The following is a 22,049-nucleotide window of genomic DNA, read 5'->3' on the forward strand; positions in this document are numbered from 1 at the left end:
ATTTCCCATGCCATTCATTGAGCACCACTACTCAAAACAACTTGCCTAATTTTCAGCACCCATGAAATCATGACAAAGTCAAACTGACAACAAAAATAAGTGAAGCAGCAACAAATTCTCTTCTTACTGGAAAAGCAGTGCTTAAATGATGGTGAACAATACTAGGTGGGTGGTGAATCTGTGGAATTCATTGCCACAGAAGGCTGTGGAGTCCAAGTCAATGATATTTTAAATGCAGAGATGTGACAGATTCTTGTCACATGGGTGTTAGGAGTTATGGGAGAAGGCAGGGGTATGGGGTTGAGAGGGAAAGATAGATCAGCCATGATTGAATGGTAGAGTAGACAAGATGGGCCGTATGGCCTAATTCTACTCCTATAATTTATGAACTTATTTAAAACAAAACTTACCCCTTCCTGAGGAAATTCATCTGGATCATCCTCGTCTTCATTTGAAGACACTGTTCGGGCTAAACTAGCACCCAAGGCAGCCAGTTTCTATAAAAATTATAAAATGTAAATCAGCAGTAAATAAAATAATGAAAATGTCTAAGTTTAAACATATATATTACGATGTCCACTAACCTCCACATAGCTTTCAGATTCCATTGCATATATCTCTTCATCATCTTTTGTCAGCTCCCTTTCCTCTGGCTTGTCCTCCAGCTGAAAACAAACTTTCAAGTTAGTTAATTCTGCTCTGCATTCAAAATGATCAACTTCACCAAAATTATATGATCAGATATCTCTGTTGATAATGTTAAATCTCATTGGATCAAAAAACATGGATTAAAAAATATTAAACAAAATATGTAGCGAGATATAACAAAACAACCACCATACATTAAAAAAATATTTTATAGGCCAATTTCTTCAAATAAAATGAACACTCCAGGATATACAAAGGTCAGCTGGAGACAGGTACCATAAAGATATTTGATAATATTGTTTTGTAACGGGATATCTTTCAACGTGTGTACTTTAATGTAAAGTTTATTTCCAAATCTTTTAATATTTCGAACTCAAGAGTGCTGGAGTAACACCAATGTGACTGGAACTTTGGTCAAATTGAACTTAAATTATCAAGAAGACACTGGAGACTGCAGATGATACAAAGTGCTGGAGGAACTCAGTTGGTCAGGCAGCGTCTGTGGAGGGAACATCCAGGAACCTGATTCAGAGACTACCCAAAAAGCTGTCTATCCATTCCTTGTATAGATGCTGCCTGACCCACTGTGTTCCTCCAGCACTGTGTTTTGTTTTAACATCAGCCCTTCTCTTTAGATTTGGGGTTTTCCATAATGTTTTAATGAATAATCTTGGAAAGATGGAATAAGTATTAAGTGAGCCGTTAGAATTTTGCATCAAAATTGTTTTTGCAAAGTCTGTAATTTATGATGTAATGATGAAATGGTACAGAGCTAAGAACGGTATTGTACTGAATGTACCTTTCATCCAAAGCTACTCATCCTTAAGATAGAAATCATATTTGTTAAAAGGTTCTGTCATTAGCATTTGCTAAAAATTATTATACATAACTTCATGAACATGCATAATTCTAAGGTCATTAATGCAAGTACTTTGCCTCAAGAGGGAAATTGACATCCATCCAACCATAGAGAACAAAGGTGAGTTGAAGAAATGCATTATGCACCAACATATCAGATTTGGTACTTGCTATCAGTAGTTGAATGTGATAATATTATGCTTGCACTCTACCAGATCAGCAGGCTGTTCATAAGTGCCTTTCCACAAATAACATATTGCTGCTTGGTGGGTCAAGATTCCATGTGAAGCAAGTTATAAAATATTGCTCAGCATTGGGGAATTCTGGCAAAGTAGCAAATAATTTTCCACTGGGAGAATCGCTTGTTTTAGAAACTTATTTATTCATTTGTCTACCAGCAGCTCACTGGAGAACTGTGGCGAAGTTTAAGTGGGGAAGATTATGCAAAAGCTTTCTCTAACTTTGGAATATTTAATAGTGCACTAAAGTAATTCAATTTTTTTTAATGTGCATACAAGTCAGAGCACATGCTTTTACTGGCCAATTAACTTACAAACCCGCACGTGTTTGGGTCCATGGAAGAAACCCGAGCACTCAGAGGAAACCCACGCAGTAACAGAGAATGTGCAAACTCTGCACAAACAGCACCTGAGGTCTGGATCGAACACCTTCTCAGACGTTGTGAGGCAGGAGTTCTACCACTGTGCCATTCTAGAATTAGAATGAGAGAAAGAAACAGGGGACTCTACAGTAGAGAGATTGATTGCACAACATACTTAACAAATATCACTAAACATAACTATGCATGTCTTTATGACACAATAACTTTGACCACACTTAAGGAAAACGCTATCTACCTTTGGAGGATAAAGCAGATTGAGGGTCTGGTAGACTCTGAAATTGACGAAGCCGAGCAGCGTTGTAAAAAACTCGGTGAAAGTCGCCATCACTCTGTAGTCCACGTCTGTTGGATGCTGGAAACATGCAACATTTTAGAGCTTCAATTAAACAGGGCAATCAAAGCAAAATTAGGAAACATTTCCACGGTGAAATTGCGGTTTAAAATCCTCTTAAAATTAAATATTTAGAACTAAACAATCTCTTTGATTGCACCTGCAACAACACAATTGCACATGAAAAAGGATTTACTTTGCAAGTCGAGGTGTATGTAATTCAAATTTAAGGAAACAAGGATTACCAACTTTAGATGCAATGCAAATTAAAACACGGTATGACTATTGTAAACCAAGCCAGATCAAGCTTTGGTCGGGACATTGCATATAAGAGTTATGATGCAGAATTATAGGACCCCATTCTTTGGACCCTGATGTTTTATAGGACTTTGGTTTATACCGCATTTGGAGTAGCAGATGCCGTTCTGGGCCCCATTACAGAAAAGATGTGGAGGCTGTCGAAAGCATGCAGAGGAGGTTTACCACAATGATGCCTGAATGAGAGGGTAATAGCTACAAGGAGACGTTGGACAGACTTGGATTATTTTCTTTGGAACACCAGAGTCTGGGGAGACCTGATAGAAGCGTAAGAGTTAGAGGCATAGATAGGGTAGATAGTCCTAAACCTTTTCCCAGGATGGAAATATCAAATACTCGAGGATCATAACTTTTAGGTGAGAGGAGCAAAGTTTATAGGAGACTAGACCAAGTGCAGACCCGTTGGGTCTGCTCCCCCAACGCAGCTGTTCCCTAACCGTAGCCCCCACGGGAGACGTGGTCCTCCAACTCAAGCGGCTCAGGAATCAGCAGTGCGGCTGTTTTTAAATGGCGTCTTTGAGGTGATATGCGGGCGCCAGCAGCCGTTATGGTCGCTGGCCAGCAGGAGGCGACAAAATGAGTGAGTGGGGGGGGGGGGGGGGGGGGGAAGGATTTGATTAAAAATGTGTACATAAGCACGACGAAATTTAATGAGGAGTAGATACTTGGAATGAAAAGTGAAATCTCTACCGAAATGGAAAAAATCAGGGCGTTTGTGGGTCGGGTGTTGTCGTGGCAACGAATCAAAGGCTGGCACCCACAGGCTGGCAACCACAAGTCAGGCAGAAAGCCAGCAGCCAGCCAGCAGGCACAGTTTTATATATAGATAGAAGAAGATAGATAGATAGATGCTTGACGCATTTTGCTTGAACACAGAGAATGGTGGGTGCCTGGAACGTGCTGCAGATACTACAGTGATGTTTAAAATACTTCTGGATAAGCAGATGGATATGCAGGGAATGGAGGAATATGTATTATGTGCAGACAGATCGGGGTTGGTCTTGGCATCATGTTTGGCACAGACATTGTGGGCTGGAGGGCCTGTTCATTTGCTGTACTGTTCTAGCATGTATTTATCTATACAAAAGGGCTATTTAATATAGGAATATTAATCTAAATTCCAATGCCTAGAATTTATTTTTTACAATGATAACATGCTCCCTTTGCAGGAGACTTTAATTAACAGAAAATTAAGGAAAAAGCTATATAGTAACCATGCAGTAAAATTAGGTTCAATTATTTGTTTGGCTGCTCATTGCTGATGAACAATTTCTGGATAATCTATTTTAAAGCTAAAGGGACTAATTAATGTTATCAAATAGAAGAACGATATATATGAAAATGTAATGATTTGAAAGGAAATCAAGGGGATGCACCAGATACTGTCTGGTATTGTCAGGATGTAAAATGCCTTTTCAAGGATATTAGTTAAGCATAAATCTCTCCACCGTCAAACCTTGCAGTGCAAATATTTGCTACCATCTGTGATGTGTTTACATTGACAAAGCAGCAGCAACAGCCAGTTATAAACTTTCTTAATTTATAAAAATTAAACTGGTGTAAAAAAAAAATCAAATGATTTTGTTGTGGTTGGTACTGGCAGATCCATAACTAGCTGGCATTTAGAAGGATGAGGGAGACCTCATTGAAATTTACTGAATAGTGAAAGGCCTAGATACAGTGGATGTGGAGAGGATGTTTCTACAAGGGTCTAGGACAGGGGTCGGCAACCTTTTCTGCAACAGGCCAGGACACATGTCTGTGAGCGGATGGCGGACCACATCTATCACGTGTACACATGGATCCCGCCCCGGATGGCAGGCATCAAATAACATATTCACATAGATCCCGCCCATTCGAGGACACCTTCCCGAGCACTGAGCTCAAATATCATACTCACTCGTCCCCGGCCTACTGACAACCCCGATCCCAAGACACAGAAGGTGCGTGGCCATGCCGGTGGCTTCGCCCAGGATGTGGTACAGCCAGTGCTCGGTGCCAGCGCAGCTCTCCTTGCGTCCTTGCGTCACCGTGCCTGGGCCCGGGAGGAGCCCGGCCTCACGCAGGGCGATGGGCAGCACTTTTTCAGTGTTTCACCCGACCCTTGGTCCGAAAATCACCTTCCAGGTACCGGAAGTAGAACAAAAATGCTGGAGAAACTCACTCCAGCATTTTTTTCTACCTTTGGACATACCTTTAGAAAGGAAACGAGGAGGAATTTCTTTCGTCAGAGTGTGGTGAATCTGTGAAATTCATTGCCACAGATGGCTGTGGAGGACAAGCCAATGGATATTTTTTAAGGTGGAGATTGACAGATTCTTGATTAGCATGGGTGTCAGGCTATGGGGAGAATGCAGGAGTGGGGTTGAGGTAGACCAGCCATGATTGAATGGCAGACTTGATGGGCTGAATGGCCTAATTCTGCTCCTATTAATTAATGACCTTATGATATCTCAAAGCTGCACTCAGGGACTCTATATAGACAGACAGCTTTCTATCAAATTGATCAGGTGTGATTTTGCATGGTTCCATTATATTAAGCACTTAATTATGGATCAATGCGTGCTAATACATTTGGGCAATGGCCATATAACCATCTTAATCCTCTAGGTTTTGCCAAAGGCAACAAATATTTGGCTTCTACTTAATCTCAAAACAAAAAAAGACACACAGCGCTGGAGCATCTCAGCGGGTCAGGCAGCCTCCCTGGAGAACATGGATAGGTGATGCTTCAGGCTGGGACCCTTCTTAATCTGAAGCGTCCCATCCTGAAACGTCACCATGATCTCCAGAGATGTTGCCTGACCCACCGAGTTACTCCTGTGCTAAGTGTCTTCTTGTGTAAACCAACATCTGCTGTTCCTTTACAGACATTTTTAACATCTCACTCAGCCAGGCAGTAGTGCCCAACTGTCTTAAAAGTGCCACCATCGTTCCTGTCCCGAAGAAACCCAACCCAGCCTGTCTCAATGACTTTCGTCCAGTGGCTCACACACCCATTCTAATGAAGTGTTTTGAGCGGCTGGTCATGCAGCATATTAAAAATTGTCTCCCTGCCGACCTAGACCCATTGCAGTTCGCTTATAGAGCCAACCCGGTCCACAGAGGACGCAGTCTCTACAACACTCAACCTCGCACTATCACATCTCAACCGGAAGAATACCTATGCCAGGATCCTCTTTATAGACTTCAGCTCTGCTTTTAACACAATCATCCCACAGCAGTTGGCGGAGAAGCTGAAGCTGTTAAAGGTGGACACTGGCACTTGCAACTGGGTCCTTACACAACGGCAGCAGACAGTCAGGGTGGGCAGTCGAACATCAAGAACCATCGCTGTGAGCTCTGGCTCACCCCAAGGCTGTGTCCCAAGCCCCCTGCTGTTTAGTCTGCTTACTCATGACTGTACTGCCAGACTCAGCAATAATTATATCAACAAGTTCGCTGATGACACAACAGTGGTGGGTCTCATCAGCGACAAAAATGAGTCGGCGTACAGGATGGAGGTGGAGCTGCTTACAGAGTGGTGTAGATCTCACAATCTCACCCTCAATGTGGAAAAGACTAAGGAAATTGTGATCGATTTCAGGAAGGCTGGAAAAAAACATCACACTCCGCTGCATATTGATGGAGCTGCTGTGGTGAGGGTCAGCAGTGTGAAGTTCTTGGGACTCCACCTGGCGGATGACCTGACCTCCATGACCAACACCACAGCAGTGATCAAAAGAGCTCAGCAGCGGCTCCACCCTCTCCGGAGACTAAGGAAAGCAGGTCTCCCTACTGTTCATCTAAGGACTTTCTACAGGGGCACCATCGAGAGCATACTGACCTACGGCATCACTTCCTGGTTTGGGAGCTGTAAGGCTTATGAACAAAATCAACTCAACAGGATAGTGAAGACAGCCAGCAGGATCATTGGTGCCCCACTCCCTTTCCTGTTGGAGATCTATAAGAGGCGGAGCATCAGCAGAGCCATCTCCATTATCAAGGACCCCTATCATTCATCACACCACATCTTCTCCATTCTGCCATCTGGGAAGAGGTACAGGAGCATCAGCTGCAAAACCAGCAGGATGCTACACAGCTTCTTCCCACAGGCAATAAGACTGGTTAACAGACTGTGTCCCCTCCCCATATATCGTTCACCAACACATTCAACTTCGCCCATACTTTGACAGCTAGGCACCTGTCAAAGCAAAGCCACTGTCGGTCGGAATGTCTGTTTTAATTTTATTGTAAATTTTAGGCCTACTTTCTGTTTTTAGATATGGTAATTTTAATTTTTTTAAAGCTCTATGTATTTATCCTGTTTTTATTAACTACACAATGGAAACTGATCGAGAAACGTTTTTTTCGTTTCATCTGTGTATGCAAGTACTCAGTTAAAATGATATTAAATAAATACTGAATACTTGTTTCCACAGAAAAATGTAACGTTTTGGATAATGACCCTCCTTCAGAATTCTTTAGGTTCCAAAGAGGGGTCCCGACCTGAAATGTAACTTATCAATGTTATCCATAAATGCTGCTGTACCCACTGAGTTACTCCAGCACTTTCTGTCTTTTGTTGTAAACCAGCATCTGCAATTACTTGTCTCACCTCTTTTTATTATATCCAGTTGCTAACCATTCTTGCAGACTTCAAATTGATGGAGGGGGACTAAAAATCCACATCACTAACCAGATTACTCATTTTTGGAACAGCAGTGCCACCAAGATTAAGAAATATCACATGATTCACATATGGGACCATTTGAACAAAGAATAGAAGGAATTACAAAGATCTTTGTTCCTTTACTACCACGACATAATGGGAGCTTTATTCGTGGGATCCAGCTGCAGTGTCCCAAACCCATGTCACAAGGGGTGCTTTTCAGCAATACGAAGGCTTTTAAAATATAAAAACACCCACAGCATTGCAGTTTGCTCAACGAATGACAAGTAGCGGTTCAAGCCCAGTAGCTGTCTTATACTGAAGAATTTAACAAAAGAATTTGATTTACCAAAAGCTCGGGCAAAAATGCAGAGAAATTACAACGCTGTGGTGGTCCCTGACCTTGACCAGGCCACTACAACGCTGCCAATGCTGTGGTTTTTGGTTTAGTTGCAAAATCCCTGCCTTTACATGGGCTACAGGCTCAAAACATTTACTGAGTCCTAACAATACCTTTGGAAAAGTTCTGATTTTTTAAATAATCCCTGCATATTTTTCCAAAGCGCTTTCAAGGGCATTGAACAAAATTGTTCATCTTTTAAAGTTAATCTGGGAGAATCGGATTGCAACAAATATAAACTTAGTGCATGAGTATATTAGCTGGGAGAGCTGCTGCTTCACAGTGTCAGAGACTCGGGTTCGATCCTGACCTCGGGTGCTGTCTTTGTGAAGCTTGTACATTCTCCCTGTGACCACATGGGTCTCCTCCCACATCCCTAAGACGCATGGGTCAGTAGGTTAATTGATCTCTGTAAATTGCTGCTACTGTGCAGGCAGTGGGAAAGTGAGATAACACAGACATAGTGCGAACGGGTGATCAATGGTCGGCGTGGACTCTGAAGGTAGTAGTCGGTTGAAGGGCCTGTTTCCATGCTGTATCTTTAAATCAAATTAAACTTGATACCACTGTAGTTCTTAATACAAAAAATTCTTACAAATTCCCACAAAGCTCACAGACAGTACTTTTGCAAAAGGACACAAAGCTCTGGAGTAACTCAGCAGGTTAGGCAACATCTCTGGAGAACATGGATAAGTGACATTTCAATCTTCTTCAGACTTCTACAAACTTGAACTAAAACTAGATTTCCTATTATCATGCCGAACTCACGAGTCAGCACAAGTCAAGCATAACACTGCTGCAGTCCAATGAACTCACGATTATAACAAAATGTATGACGTATACAAGACAAATCTATCGCTTATTACCATTGTAAAAGAGAATGATTGGAGGTCATACTGCTTGTAATAAATCTACGGTAAATGAATTAGAAAAGATTTCCTCAAGTGCAGTTTTCCCCTAACTTTACAGACATAACACTATTTTTTGACACTTCCTGAACTAATTGGGATCATGTTTATGCGAGGTTTTTAAGCTGGCAATATTATCAGTGACAGTTCAGACTCAGGCTATTGATGCACAATAGCTCTATGTTTTAGTGATGAAAACATTAAGCTGCTGTTTTTTGTTTTAGAATTTAAAGACAACAGTTTAGTTTGTTTGAAGTAGACTCCTGCCATTTAGGGTATGTTTAGAGGCACAATGCACTGTAGGTGCTGGAAACCTGAGCAAAACACAAAGTGCTGGAGGAACTCAGTAGATTGGCAGTGTCTGTGAAGTGAGTGGAAAGGTGACGTTTTGGGTTGGGGACCCTCTTCTTAAAAAAAAGTATGGGAAACGGGGCCGAGAGGATTGATGGAAAGAATTATGACTGCAGATGGAATGAGTGCCTTGCTATAAATCCTATGGTTGTGATGATCAAATTTATACTACCCGTCAGAAGTAATTTTAATCAGGCTTTTCATCTCCGTTTTAAAAGATGGATTGGTCAAATGTTACCCTGCTTTTTTAATGCGTATTTCCTTTCAATAGGATGAGGCCTATTGGTCCATCAAATGTATGCTAACCCTCGAGACATTCCCATCAATTCCATTAGCAAATTGCTTGGGAAACTAAAAAAAAATACATTGACCTGCACTACAAGGACAGAGAAGAAAACTGAACAGGAGCTGCTTTCATCGTAATACCTCACGTCTCGGTGAAAGTAGATTTTGGAGAAGAAAACACAGTGGCACATTGGCGCAGCCATTGGAGCTGTTGCCTCACAGCACCAGAATCCCAGGTTCAATCCCAACTCCGGGTGCTGTCTGTGTGGAGTTTACACGTTCTCTCTGCGAATGCGTGGGTTACCTCTGTTTCCTCCCACAGTTCAAAGCGACACAGGTTTGTTGGTTAATTGGCTGCTGCAAATTGTCCCTAGTATGTAGGATATTGCTAGAAGTGTACGGGTGATCGCTGGTCGGCGCGGACTTGGTAGACCGAAGGACATGTTTTCATGCTGCATCTCTAAACTCTAAAGACTTGACGCAATAACCTTGTTTCTCTCTTTACAGATGCAACTTCATCTGCTGAAGTGCAGTCTTTTCTGCACATTGATTGGCTTTAACAGCTAGCAACACTGCAAATTGCTTCCATGTTGTCTTCATACTTACATCATGTGCAAATGTGTACGGTACAATCCAGGTTATTAGCTGACCAAGAATTTCTGCCTGGTAATAAACTCCTTTGATAGACAGGAACACCTAGTTAAAAAAAAAAAGTCATTAAGTGTGAATCCATGAGAGCAAATCCCGTTAGCAAGCAAATTTAAAAAAAAGATGTTTGCTGTTCTACAACCAAATTATTATAATTGTAGTGAATTATTATTAAAAAATAGACAATATAATTAAAAAATAAAATAAAAGGCTGGAGTAACTCAGCAGGTAAGGCAGCACCCGAGTACATGGATAGGTGATGTTTCGGATTGGGATTGTTCTTCAGAAAGGGGTCCTGACCCAAACATCGCCATTCCCTGTTTTCCAGAGATGTTGCCTGACCCACTGAGCTATTCCAGCACTTTGTATCTTTGTTTGTAAACCAACATCGGCAGTTCCTTGTGTCTACAATACAATCATCTCCACATTATATGCCTACCACTTGTGAAAAAAAAATATAAGGTGTACAAAATCATGAGAGGAGTAGATCAGCTAGATGCACATAGTCTAGAGTAGGGGAAATCAAGAACCAGAGGTTATAGGTATAAGGTGAGGGGGAAGAGATTTAATAGGAACCAGAGGGGTAACTTTATCACGCAAAGGGTGGTGGTATATGGAATGAGCTGCCAGAGGAGGTAGTTAAGGCAGGGACTAGAAACATAGACCGGTACATGGAAAGGATAGGTTTAGAGGATTATGGGCCAAATGCAGTCAGGTGGGACTAATGTAGGTGGGACATATTGGCCAGTGTGGGCAAGATGGGCTGAAGCGCCTGCTTCTCTATGACCAATAGGGGTCCATAGGAAGTAAAAGATTCCTTTTAGCCTTTGTACTTTCACCAATAGTTTTAACTTACATTCAGAAAGCAACTGGCATCTCTTTTTTGGAACCTAAAAAGATTTAAATATAAATAAAGCTTTTTTGTGAGTGCTGGGGTGGGAGATTGCAACCTTCACGTGGTCCACCCTGTTTCGATAAATGCAATCAACCTGGTGTGCACAATCAAATAAGATCTAATAGAACAAGTTGTCCTTCAACTTTAGGCTGTGCACGCCATACGCAAGAAGAAGAAGTGAGTGCTTATGTATAGTGATATCTGTACTGAACTGTATACAAAAATGAATTCTACTGTACCTCGGTACGTGTGACAAAAGAGTACCATTGAACCACTGATTGAATGATTGAAGGTGGCAAAAGTGGGGGAAAAATGCTACATTCTCAATTCTCGATAATGCCATTTGGACTTTAGAGATACAGTTCGGAAACAGGCCGTTCGGCCCACTGAGTCTGCGCCAACCAGCAATCTCCGTACAATAGCACTATCCTACACACTAGGGACAATTTACAAATTTGCCAAAGCCAATTAACTTATAAACCTGTACATCTTTGGAGTGTGGGTGGAATCCAGAGCACCTGGAAGAAACCCAAGAGGTCACAGGGATGTACAAACCCAGTACCGACAGCACCCGTCGTCAGGATCGAACCCAGGTCTGTGCTGCTGTAAGGCAGTAACTCGACCGCTGCGCCTCTGTGCCGCCCTTAAGTACAGTTCAATTTAAACTTGTACCTATAAAGTTTAGACAATACGCACCTTACGTAGCAACCTGGAGGCAATAACAAAGTTCATAAACTCCACAGACAGGCGGCGACATAACTGAATTGTTTGCACGTGGCATTTTCCAGTGCGAGGGAATGTTGCGAATAGGAAGCACATGGACAATGCATCGTCCAGGTCCCGGAGCGCATCAATGAAGGTCGGGTACCTGATGGAACAGAAAAACAAAATGTGTACCTTAAATCCTTTATTTTATGTAAACCATGACATTCAGAGCATGTAGCGAACAACTACTAAACTGATTACAAGTTTTGTAAATAACCTTCTGGCAATCTGAATTACAAAATAATTTTTGTATAGGAAAAATCCAGGATCGAAAGGTACAGATCATGTGCAGGCAGATGAGATTAGTTTAGCTTGGGGGGAAAAAGACACAAAGTGCTGGAGTAACTCAGCGGTTCAGGCAGCATCTCTGGAGAACATGGATAGGCGACATTTCAAGACACGAAGAAGGGTCCCGACCTAAGACATTGCTTAGCCATAGATACTTGCTGCCCGGCCTACTGAGTTACTCCAGCACTTTATAATTTTTCTACACTGGCATCTGCAGTTTCTTAGTTTTCACATCTTAGTCTAGCTGTTTGGCAGAGACATTGTGGGGCGAAGGGCCTGTTCCTTGTGCTCTGCTTTTCGATGTTCCGGTGTCTTATTTCCCAAAACATATCAAATTCCCTGAAGAGCACCTAAACTGTATTGGATATTTTTGAAATCCCACAGCTTCGGAAAGGATGAGGATGCAGACATACGGAACAGGGAGAAAAACCTCTAGACGTCAATATAACTTCTGAATTTGCTTAAAGCAGTCATAGAGTAATACAGTGTGTAAACAAGCCCTTTGGCCCAACACATACCGACCAACATGCCCCATCCACACTAGTCCTACCTGCCTGCTTTTGGCATGTATCCCCATAAACCATATATATCTGTCTAAATGTCTCTAAAAAGATGCTGGGAAAAGTCTGGGGAAAGCGAGGAAGTGGCCCATAAAGCTTCTTCGACTCTTACAAAGCGCGATCAGTGTATGTGTGATTGAACATCTCAATTTTCCTGGATGGTTGCAGTCACGACAATATTTATGTAGCACACATACATCCAGGGCAAAGCAATGCCGTGATAAGTAGTTCATTCACAGCCACAAACATTCATTTAATCCTTCATCCCTTCACCAGTTTATCAGAGCAGCAAGATGCCCTTTAGTTTCGAGATACAGTGTGGAAACAGGCCCTTTAGCCCACCGAGCTAAGCCAACCATCGTCAATAACCTACAAATCTGCATTTCTTTGGTATGTGGGAGGAAACCGGAGCACCGGGATAAACCCCACGCAGTGACAGGGAGAACGTTAAAAACTCTGCACAGACGGCACACGTAGTCAGGATTGTCCAGGACCTGGGTCTCTGGTGCTGTGAGGCAGCAGCTCTAACGCTGTACCAATATGCATGTCCTGTACCAAATAGTCTTTGACAGTATCTCATAGAAATTAGGAGGACAAATGATGCAAGTACATGGGAAAAGGCCTATATTCAAATTTCCATCCAATTTGTCGACTACTCCGAGTTTAACATAAATGCAGACATGCTTGAGGAAAACACAAAGTGCTGGAGGAACTTGGCAGGTCAGGCAGCATCTGTCGAGGGAAGGGACAGATGACAGACAATAGACAATAGATAATAGGTGCAGGGGTAGGCTATTTGGCCCATCGAGCCAGCACCGCCATTCAATGTGATCATGGCTGATCATCCCCAATCAGTACCCCGTTCCTGCCTTTTCCCCATATCCCTGACTCCGCTATCTTTAAGAGCCCGATCTAGCTCTCTCTTGAAAGTATCCAGAGAACCGGACTCCACCGCCCTCTGAGGCAGAGAATTCCACAGACAACTCTGTGTGAAAAAGTGTTTCCTCATCTCCGTTCTAAATGGCTTACCCCTTATTCTTAAACTGTTGCCCCTGGTCCTAGACTCCCCCAACATTGGGAACATGTTTCCTGCCTCTAGCGTGTCCAAATCCTTAATAATCTTATATGTTTCTATAAGATTCCCTCTCATCCTTCTAAATTCCAGAGTATACAAGCCCATTGTGGGCTGCACAATCAACCACCCCAGTTCTCTATGTCTGTAGGGTGCGAGATTTAGAGGAGGATCTGAAGGGGGATTCCACCCAGAGTGTGTGGTGTGTCTGAAATACACTGCTGGAGTGGGTGTAGAAGTGAGTCACTAATAAGGCTATCCAGATGAACACTTGGAATCACTTGGGCTTTGAAGGGCAAGGGCCAAATACTGGAGGATAAGATTAATACGAATAGGTGCCCTCTGTTAAGGAGAGACACAGTGGGCCATGTTTCCCCATGTTGTGTGACTCGGACTGTCCCCCAACCCCAGGAAGAGGCAACTGTAGACGCAGACTGATGTCAAAAGTTAAAAAAGGGGACAAAATTAGGTTCAAAAGCAGTTATCTTTATAAAGACATGTGGCAGGCGAGTTCCTCTGTAGAACAAGAAAATGAAGGCAAGTTTTGGATCACAAGAATTCCTTAAGAAAACAGGGTTTTGCAAGTTAGGTGGGACTAGTGTAGAGGGGGCAGTGGGTCAGCGTGGGCAAGTTGGGCTGATGGAACTGTTTCCATGCTGTACGACTATGATAAGTCAGAGTGAGGAACATACCAAAACGAACACACAAAGACTCAATGCTTTAATTACAGGAAGATGGGATTGGATAAGAGTTTAACTGTTCATTTCACAACAACTAAAATTTGAAGAGCTTGGATGCCAACACTGATCATCAACATGGTTTACAAATAGGGAGAAAGAAATCCGCAGAATTCAGAGTGAATAAAATGAAGGGAAAGGTGTTTAAGAAGGAACTGCAGATGCTGGAAAATTGAAGGTAGACAAAAGTGCTGGAGAAACTCAGCGGGTGAGGCAGCATCTATGGAGCGAAGGAAATAGGCAACGTTTCGGGCGTGTTGGAGTTTTGTTCAATAGTTTTGGAAGGGCATTTAAAGAGGATTGAATTTGTTCTTAACACTGGACAAAAGGTGGGAAGAAAGACGATCAAAAACAAATTCAGGAATGGTGGACATATCCAACAAAGGGCAATGGAAAGTCATGACTGAAACATTAGATGAAGATTTTAATGCACTGGGTAACTTGAGATGGATGTGTTTGTGACAGATATGAAGCAAGGTTACAAATCCTTTCATTCAAAATCCAAACAGAAACCCTGATATTGTGTAAATACAGGATATATGAACAGATGCCTTGTCAATCATTAAGTTATATCAAACTACCTTGAGCAGAATTAGCTGCCCCATTAAAACATAGTAGTTTTAAATACATCATGTGTAAATTATGTGCGAAAGAAAATATTTTAACAAAAAGATGATTCCACATCAGCTGACACCATTAGAAATTTGTTCTAGCATCAAAAATCATTTTTAGAAAAACAAAAACATCTTCTGCATCAATAATTTAATACCACAAGGGAAAAATAGCTGATACAGGTTAATAAAAGATACATAAATTTCTACTATTCCTGATATAAAGTAAAGTCTAAAACTCACTGTTTGGGGGTGTTGGACCATTGGGGAGGGGGTTAGGGAGTGTGTGGTTCACTGTGGGAGAGTAAAAGACATGGGAACTGGCAGCATGCTCCTGTGCCACGGGACAGAAAGGTATTACAACAATATGCTATTTGCTGTGTTTTCAAAATCATCCAAGGAATTGTCGAAGTATAACGTAGTGACAGGGGAGGAGTGGAAAGGAAGGGATGATTGGAGACAGAGATAAACAAAATAATTAAACTTTCCAAAAGACAAATGTCTTCAAGGACATACGATTGACGTCACTTGGGCATTGCTCTTTTGCAGTTGCACTAAACTACTGTGATTATTTTGGCCGTGCAATTCTCCCAGCCAAGCTAATTTGGTTGTTACGCTTCATAGACCAGAATATTTAAGAATACAATTAAATCGGGTTTTTAATTACAAAACAAAAGAGGTCAGGAATGAGAAATCTTGAAATGTTGCAATCTCAAAATAGAAATATTCTGGTTCCATATGAAATATTATTGATTGTTTGATACAGTATGGAAACAGGCCAATCAGTCCATTGTGCAGGAACTGCAGATGCTGATTTAACTGTCCATGCTGATCATCAATCACTCGTTCTCGTTCACACTAGTTCTGTATTATCCTGCTTTCCTATCCACTCTGTATAATTTAGGGGCAGTTTACAAATGCCAATTAACCTACAAACCGCTCGTCTTTGAGGGACATGGGAGGAAACCGAAGCACACAGAGAAAACTAACACAGTCACAGGGAAAACATGCAAACTCCACACAGTCAACTGCCATGGTCAGGATCGAATACATGTGCCTGGCGCTGTGAGAGCGCAGCTCAACCAGCTGTGCCACTGTGCAGTCCATTCTTTATTAACCTCGCATTCTTTAAGTGCTGATGGACTATTTGCAATTTGACCATTTTGTAATGTCATTACATGTTAATTAATTTTGAAATTTATGCCACAGCATATCCTTCCCATAGAAGCATCATGTCTGATGGAAACCAAACTGCCTACATTCTGAATTGGACACAGGCTAATGTTGTTCACCACAATGAGGCAGGACTGGGAAAAGAATGAACAGGAGGAGCATTAGCTTCAATCTACCTGCTACCTATAGACTTTAAACCACAAACAACAAAAAACAGATCAATTGACCCAACATCAACTTGAAAGTACCCTTCCACATCCAATGCTTCTGACACAAGCAGTTTATTTTGTCTCTGGTCGAACCTTCCCTTAAATGTAACTGCTGTAAATGTGGTAGCTCCCCATCCCCATAGTCGCAACAGAGTCCCCCTAGTCCTTACCTTTCACCCCATTAGCCATCACATACAACACATAATCCTCCAGCATTTTTGCCACCTCTAGTCACATCTTCCCATCTCCACCCCTTTCCGCCTTCCGCAGAGACCGTTCCCTCCGCAACTCCCTGGTTAACTCATCCAATCCAACCCAAACCACCCCCTCCCCAGGTACCTTCCCCCGCAACCGCAAGAGATGCAACACCTGTCCCTATACCTCATCCCTCGACTCTGACCAGGGACCCCGATAGTCCTTTCAGGTTAGGCAGAGGTTCACTTGCACCTCCTCCAACCTCATCTACTGTCTCATTTGATCACGACGTGGACTCTTATACATCGGCGAGACCAAACGTAGACTGGGTGATCGTTTCGCTGAATATCTTTGTTCAGTCCGCCTGGACCTAACTGAGCTCCCGGTTGCTAAACACTTTAATTCCCCTTCCATCCCCACACTGACCTTTCCGTCCCAGGCCTCCTCCATTGTTAGAGTGAGGCTAACTGCAAATTGGAGGAACAGCATCCCATATTTTGTTTGGGCAGCTTACAGCCCAGTGGTATTAATATTAATTTCTCTTACTTCAAGTAACCCCTGCATTCCCTCTCCCTCCACCACACAAGTCACACCAGCTTCTCGTTCTCACCCAACAAACAGCTAACAATGGCCTGTTTCCTTTATCGTTACTTTTTTGCATATCTTTCCTTCATTGTTCTATATCTCTCTATGTCATCGTCTATATCTCGTTTCCCTTTCCCGTGACATTAAATCTTAAGAAGGGCCTCGACCCGAAACGTCACCATTCCTTCTCTCCAGAGATGCTGCCTGTCCTGCTGAATTACTCCAGCCTTTTGTGTCTATCTGCTGTAAATGTTATGTGCTACTGTAAAAAAAAATGGTTCCATTTTGGTACGTGACAATAAAGACTTTTAACTTTAGACTTTGCCTATAATTGTTGACATCATTAATAATCTTCAGCTTTCTAACTTGATCATACTTTCAGTCAAATTCTGCCCATTTAAAATTACCAGTTCAATTATCTCTAACAGCGCTTTTTGGACAGGAGAGAATGACTGATCAAGTTACAATAAGCAACTAAAAAACAAAATAAAACACTGCAAATAAAAGCAGAAGATGGTGAAAAGCAAGAGAAAATGGTGGGAAGAGAAAATAGTCTACCTGAGTGCAAGAGAGTTGGTTGAAAAGTCTTCCCAGATTTTAGCACAATTCTCAGGAGTTAGACAATAGACAATAGGTGCAGGAGTAGGCCATTCGGCCCTTCGAGCCAGCACCGCCATTCGATGCGATCATGGCTGATCATCCACAAACTTCTCCCCATACCCCCTGACTCAGCTGTCTTTAACAGCCCTATCAAGCTCTCTCTTGAAAGTATTCAGAGAACCGGCCTCCACCACCCTCTGAGGCAGAGAATTCCACAGACTCACAACTCTCTGTGTGAAAAAGTGTTTCCTCATCTCCGTTCTAAATGGCTTACCCCTTATTCTTAAACTGTTGCCCCTGGTCCTAGACTCCCCCAACATTGGGGACATGTTCCCTGCCTCTAGCATGTCCAAATCCTTAATAATCTTATCATAATCCTTAAAAATAAATTGGATAGGCATATGGATGAGAAGGGAATGGAGGGTTATGGTATGAGTGCAGGCAGGTGGGACTAAGGGAAAAAAGTTGTTCGGCACGAACTTGTAGGGCCGAGATGGCCTGTTTCCGTCCTGTAATTGTTATATGGTTAATCTTATATGTTTCGATAAGATCTCCTCTCATCCTTCTAAATTCCAGAGTACACAATCCCAGCAGCTCAATTCTCTCAGCATATGACAGTCCCGCCATCCCAGGAATTATCCTTGTGAACCTACGCTGCACTCCCTCTCCTGGCTTGGGAGATTCTGTCTGGACTATTTTGTGTTATTCAATGCTGTGTGGAACTGCAAAATTAAAAAAGAAAGGGCTGGGCACTGTGTTAGAGATAATTGAACTGGTAATCTTAAATGGGCAGAATTTGACTGAATGTATTATTAAGTTAGAAATAAAGCTGAAAATACTGGAATTAAGTTAATTTGCATTGTATTTCGAATTTATTATTTGAAAATTTTCTTATCATCTCTGGACATTTTAGCAGATTATCAAACTGCAATTATTTGGTCCCTTTTCACTGCTTCATTATGCCAACTTTTCTCTCAAAATGAGCCACATGACTGGATTAACCCGAGGACAGATTTCCCAAGCCCTCAGCCTTCCATCATTCTGATCCATCTACACTGTAAACACAGTGCCCAGCAATTTAGCAGTTCCACACAGCATTGAGTCACACAAAATAGTCCAGGCAGAATCCCAAGCCACACAATATCCATACTTTTCCCAATGCTCTTGATCTCCGCAGCTCGTTTCATTCCCGCAACTCCTGAGAATTGTGCTAAAATCTGGGATGACTTTTCAACCAACTCTCTTGCACTCAGGTAGAATATAAACGAAATAACTATGAAGTATAATTCCATTCGTAATTGCAGACTGCAATCTCTTATCTCTATTTTATATACCTTAATCGTCAGTGACAAATAGTGAAAGATAAATTATCACCGCGAAAAAAATCTGGAAATATCAGTCGCATCACAAACATTTTAAACATTTTCTAAAAAAATTATTTTGGTTGCAGTTAAATAGTCCTGGGCATCTCCAGTTTTTATATTTTATTTTCTCCACATTTTATTCTACTCTGGAAGAGATGGGAGATAAATTTACAAACTGTGGTGTGCATTTCAATATGTTTTTTGCACTAAAGCCTGCATTAAGTTGATGTGTGCTGAAGAGAAATTAGTATATCTCGCACTCAGCAGGTAATGAAATATTTCTGAATCGACTGTGGAGTGGTAATGAGAATTTTCAACCCCATTAGTGTTCCTTGAAACCCTCTCAACCGAGTCTTGGATTTTACTGCGCTTAATATATCCAACATTTAAAGGCATACCTCGAGTCACAGGGCAGTTTAGTGGCACAGTTGCTGCCTCACAGCACCAGTGACACGGGTTCAATCTTGACTTTGAGTGCTATCTGTGTGGAGTTTGCACATTCTCCCTGTGACCGCATGGGTTTCTTCCTCATACTCCAGTTGCCCCCCACAACCCAAAGATGTGCGGATTTGTCGATTAATTGAACTTTGTAAAATTGCCCCTAGTGTGTGGGGAGCGGATGAGTAAGTGGGATCACATAGAACAGACAGTGAACAAGGACTCAGTGGGGCAAACTATATATATCTCCATACTATATCCTACAGTCTATCAAACACATTCTCTGCTCTTATCAATTGTGTGTGTGTGTGCGTGTGCGCATGTGGGTTTATTAATTTTCAATACTCAGCAGATATTGTTGATAGAGTGAAACCAGGGCTGGAGCATGAATGCTTCTCCATCTACCTGGGCAAAGGGCGTGTTTCCATGTACCACTAAACTAATGCATAACAAGAATAACGTAATACAAAGATAGAAATAGATTGGACTTAATGAACACAAAGTTTCTTCACAAATTACCTTTCTTTGACAATGTGATCTAGCTTGTACACAGGTTTATTGTCCTTGAGTCTATCAACTGTATTCCATTCTGCTTTTCCAAAGGCCTTCCGGAGTTTACGAACAAATACCTGAAAAAGTAAATCATTCCAAATTTCCTTTAAAATGGATGCACTTAAGACTTACCATTGAAGATTTATTTTAATAAATTTTCATTGAAATACAAGTTGAAGAAAATTGAAATAAAACAGATATACTCCCAGCACAATGTTCGTGTTAAGATTAGCTTTGAGTGGCTTAATCATTTTGCTGTTCAGGGAATTGTAATTCTTTTTGCACACGTCTTTCAAAACAAGGGTAATACAAAACAACGAGAATTTCTCCTGTTAAATTTCAGATAAATCCAACATAACGAACTATGATGAAAGTGTCCAGAGGATTTGGAGATGTGGTGTAAGCGGTGATGATGGAAGTGATGGAAGGCTGAAGAAAAGTAAGAGGCCATGGAGGGATTTAGACACCAGGATCAAAACTTTGCATTGGAATTACGGAGACCAGAAGTTAATGTGGTTCAGGAGCAGGACTGGAGGCAAAAAAAGATACAAGTGGCAGAGTATCAGAAGCACTGTGGTTTACACAGGATGGAGGGGGGGGGGGGGAAGGAGTTCAACTCTAAAAGCAATAAGGCAAAGTTGAAGGTTTTAGCAGTGGTCATGATGAAATAGGTATCAAGCAAATGAATTAAAGTTAAATTGGCAGCCTCCTGATGATTTCTATATGTGTCAGAATATTTTTTGGAGTTGACTGGAACACAGGTGAGGTTGAGTCTATTGTGATCGGGGTCAAATGGTCAGGTTGAGTTTTCAGAGGATTTTACGGGAGAGGGGAGCAAACAAAAATTGAAAAAGGACACGGGTTTATGGCTGGAACAGGTGGATTGGTTTTGCTGAGCAGGGAAAGGAAGAATTCAGATAAAGGTGAACCATGGTCTGAATCTAAACAACAGATTCACAGGTGCTCAAGTCTGTGGCAGTGGAAAGGGTTCCAAGGAAATAAATGCTGAAAGGCGAGCTGCAAGTTTGATTCTAATCAAGATCTTGGAACAGTTAGCTGTTTTGGGAGACAACTATTGAGCAGATTCGAGCAATTATGTGCTTTGATACTTGAGGGATATTAGCAGTATATTAGAAATCTTTAGACACTAACAAACTAAAGTTCACATTTCCATAAAAATTTGCAGTCTTATGATAGCATTTTTCCTCATTTACAAGAATACCCCAACAGCTTTAACATACCAACAAACAAACCTAGAAGGTCAGATTATTAAGCACAATGAAAAGTGAAAATATAGTTTGCAGCTATACTTTGAACAGCAGCACTTTGAGCCGCTGCCTCACAGTGCCAGAGACCCAGGTTTGATCCTGACCTCGGATGCTGTCTGTGTGGAGTTTGCTCGTTCTCCCTGTGACCGGCTGCTCTGGTTTCCTCCTACTTCCCAAAGACGTGCGGATTTGTAGGTTAATTTGCCTCTATAAATTGCCCCTAGTGTGTAGGGAGTGAATGAGAAAAAGTGATAACAGAGAATGAGTGTGAACAGATAATCCATGTTCGGTGTGGACTTGGTGGGCCTAAGAGTCTTTCTGTGCTAAATCTCTAAACTAAGCAAAAGCATACCGATTAATTCCTCAGTATTAAATGAAAGCAGAACAGTTGATCTCACAGAATCACCCACCTGCCTTACGAAAATTTGCCTGCCACAAGAAACACAAGAACTGCTGGTAACAACTTCCAATATAAAAAGACTAATTTAAAAATGTTTAAAGGATGACGAGAAGATGTCTTCTTCGAGTAAATTAGCTTAAAAGAAAATATAAAGGAGGATGAATCTCACGATTTCACCAGAATTAGTATTGTAAGTGTCGAATAGCTTTAAAATCCCTCAAAGCTAATAAATAATCATCAACTTTTGGAAATTTAAAGATTATTTTAGCTCACAGCAAACAAATAATCTGCGCACTTATGCAGAATGTTTCTAAAAA

General features: G+C 41.7%; 1 protein-coding gene across 1 annotated transcript in view; it reads right to left on the reverse strand.

Moving 5' to 3' along the window:
- Positions 1-22,049, reverse strand: part of pes1 (pescadillo ribosomal biogenesis factor 1) — a 39,717-nt gene that overhangs the window by 12,976 nt on the left and 4,692 nt on the right. The window contains exons 4-9 of the mRNA XM_033043337.1: positions 20,032-20,141; positions 11,612-11,783; positions 9,979-10,068; positions 2,364-2,480; positions 585-665; positions 411-497 (exon numbers count right to left, since the gene is read on the reverse strand). Of these exons, the coding sequence (XP_032899228.1) occupies positions 411-497; positions 585-665; positions 2,364-2,480; positions 9,979-10,068; positions 11,612-11,783; positions 20,032-20,141 (657 nt within the window). The remainder of the gene's footprint in view (positions 1-410; positions 498-584; positions 666-2,363; positions 2,481-9,978; positions 10,069-11,611; positions 11,784-20,031; positions 20,142-22,049) is intronic.

Source organism: Amblyraja radiata, chromosome 25 (assembly GCF_010909765.2).
Source record: "Amblyraja radiata isolate CabotCenter1 chromosome 25, sAmbRad1.1.pri, whole genome shotgun sequence".
In the NCBI taxonomy this organism is placed as follows: Eukaryota; Metazoa; Chordata; class Chondrichthyes; order Rajiformes; family Rajidae; genus Amblyraja; species Amblyraja radiata.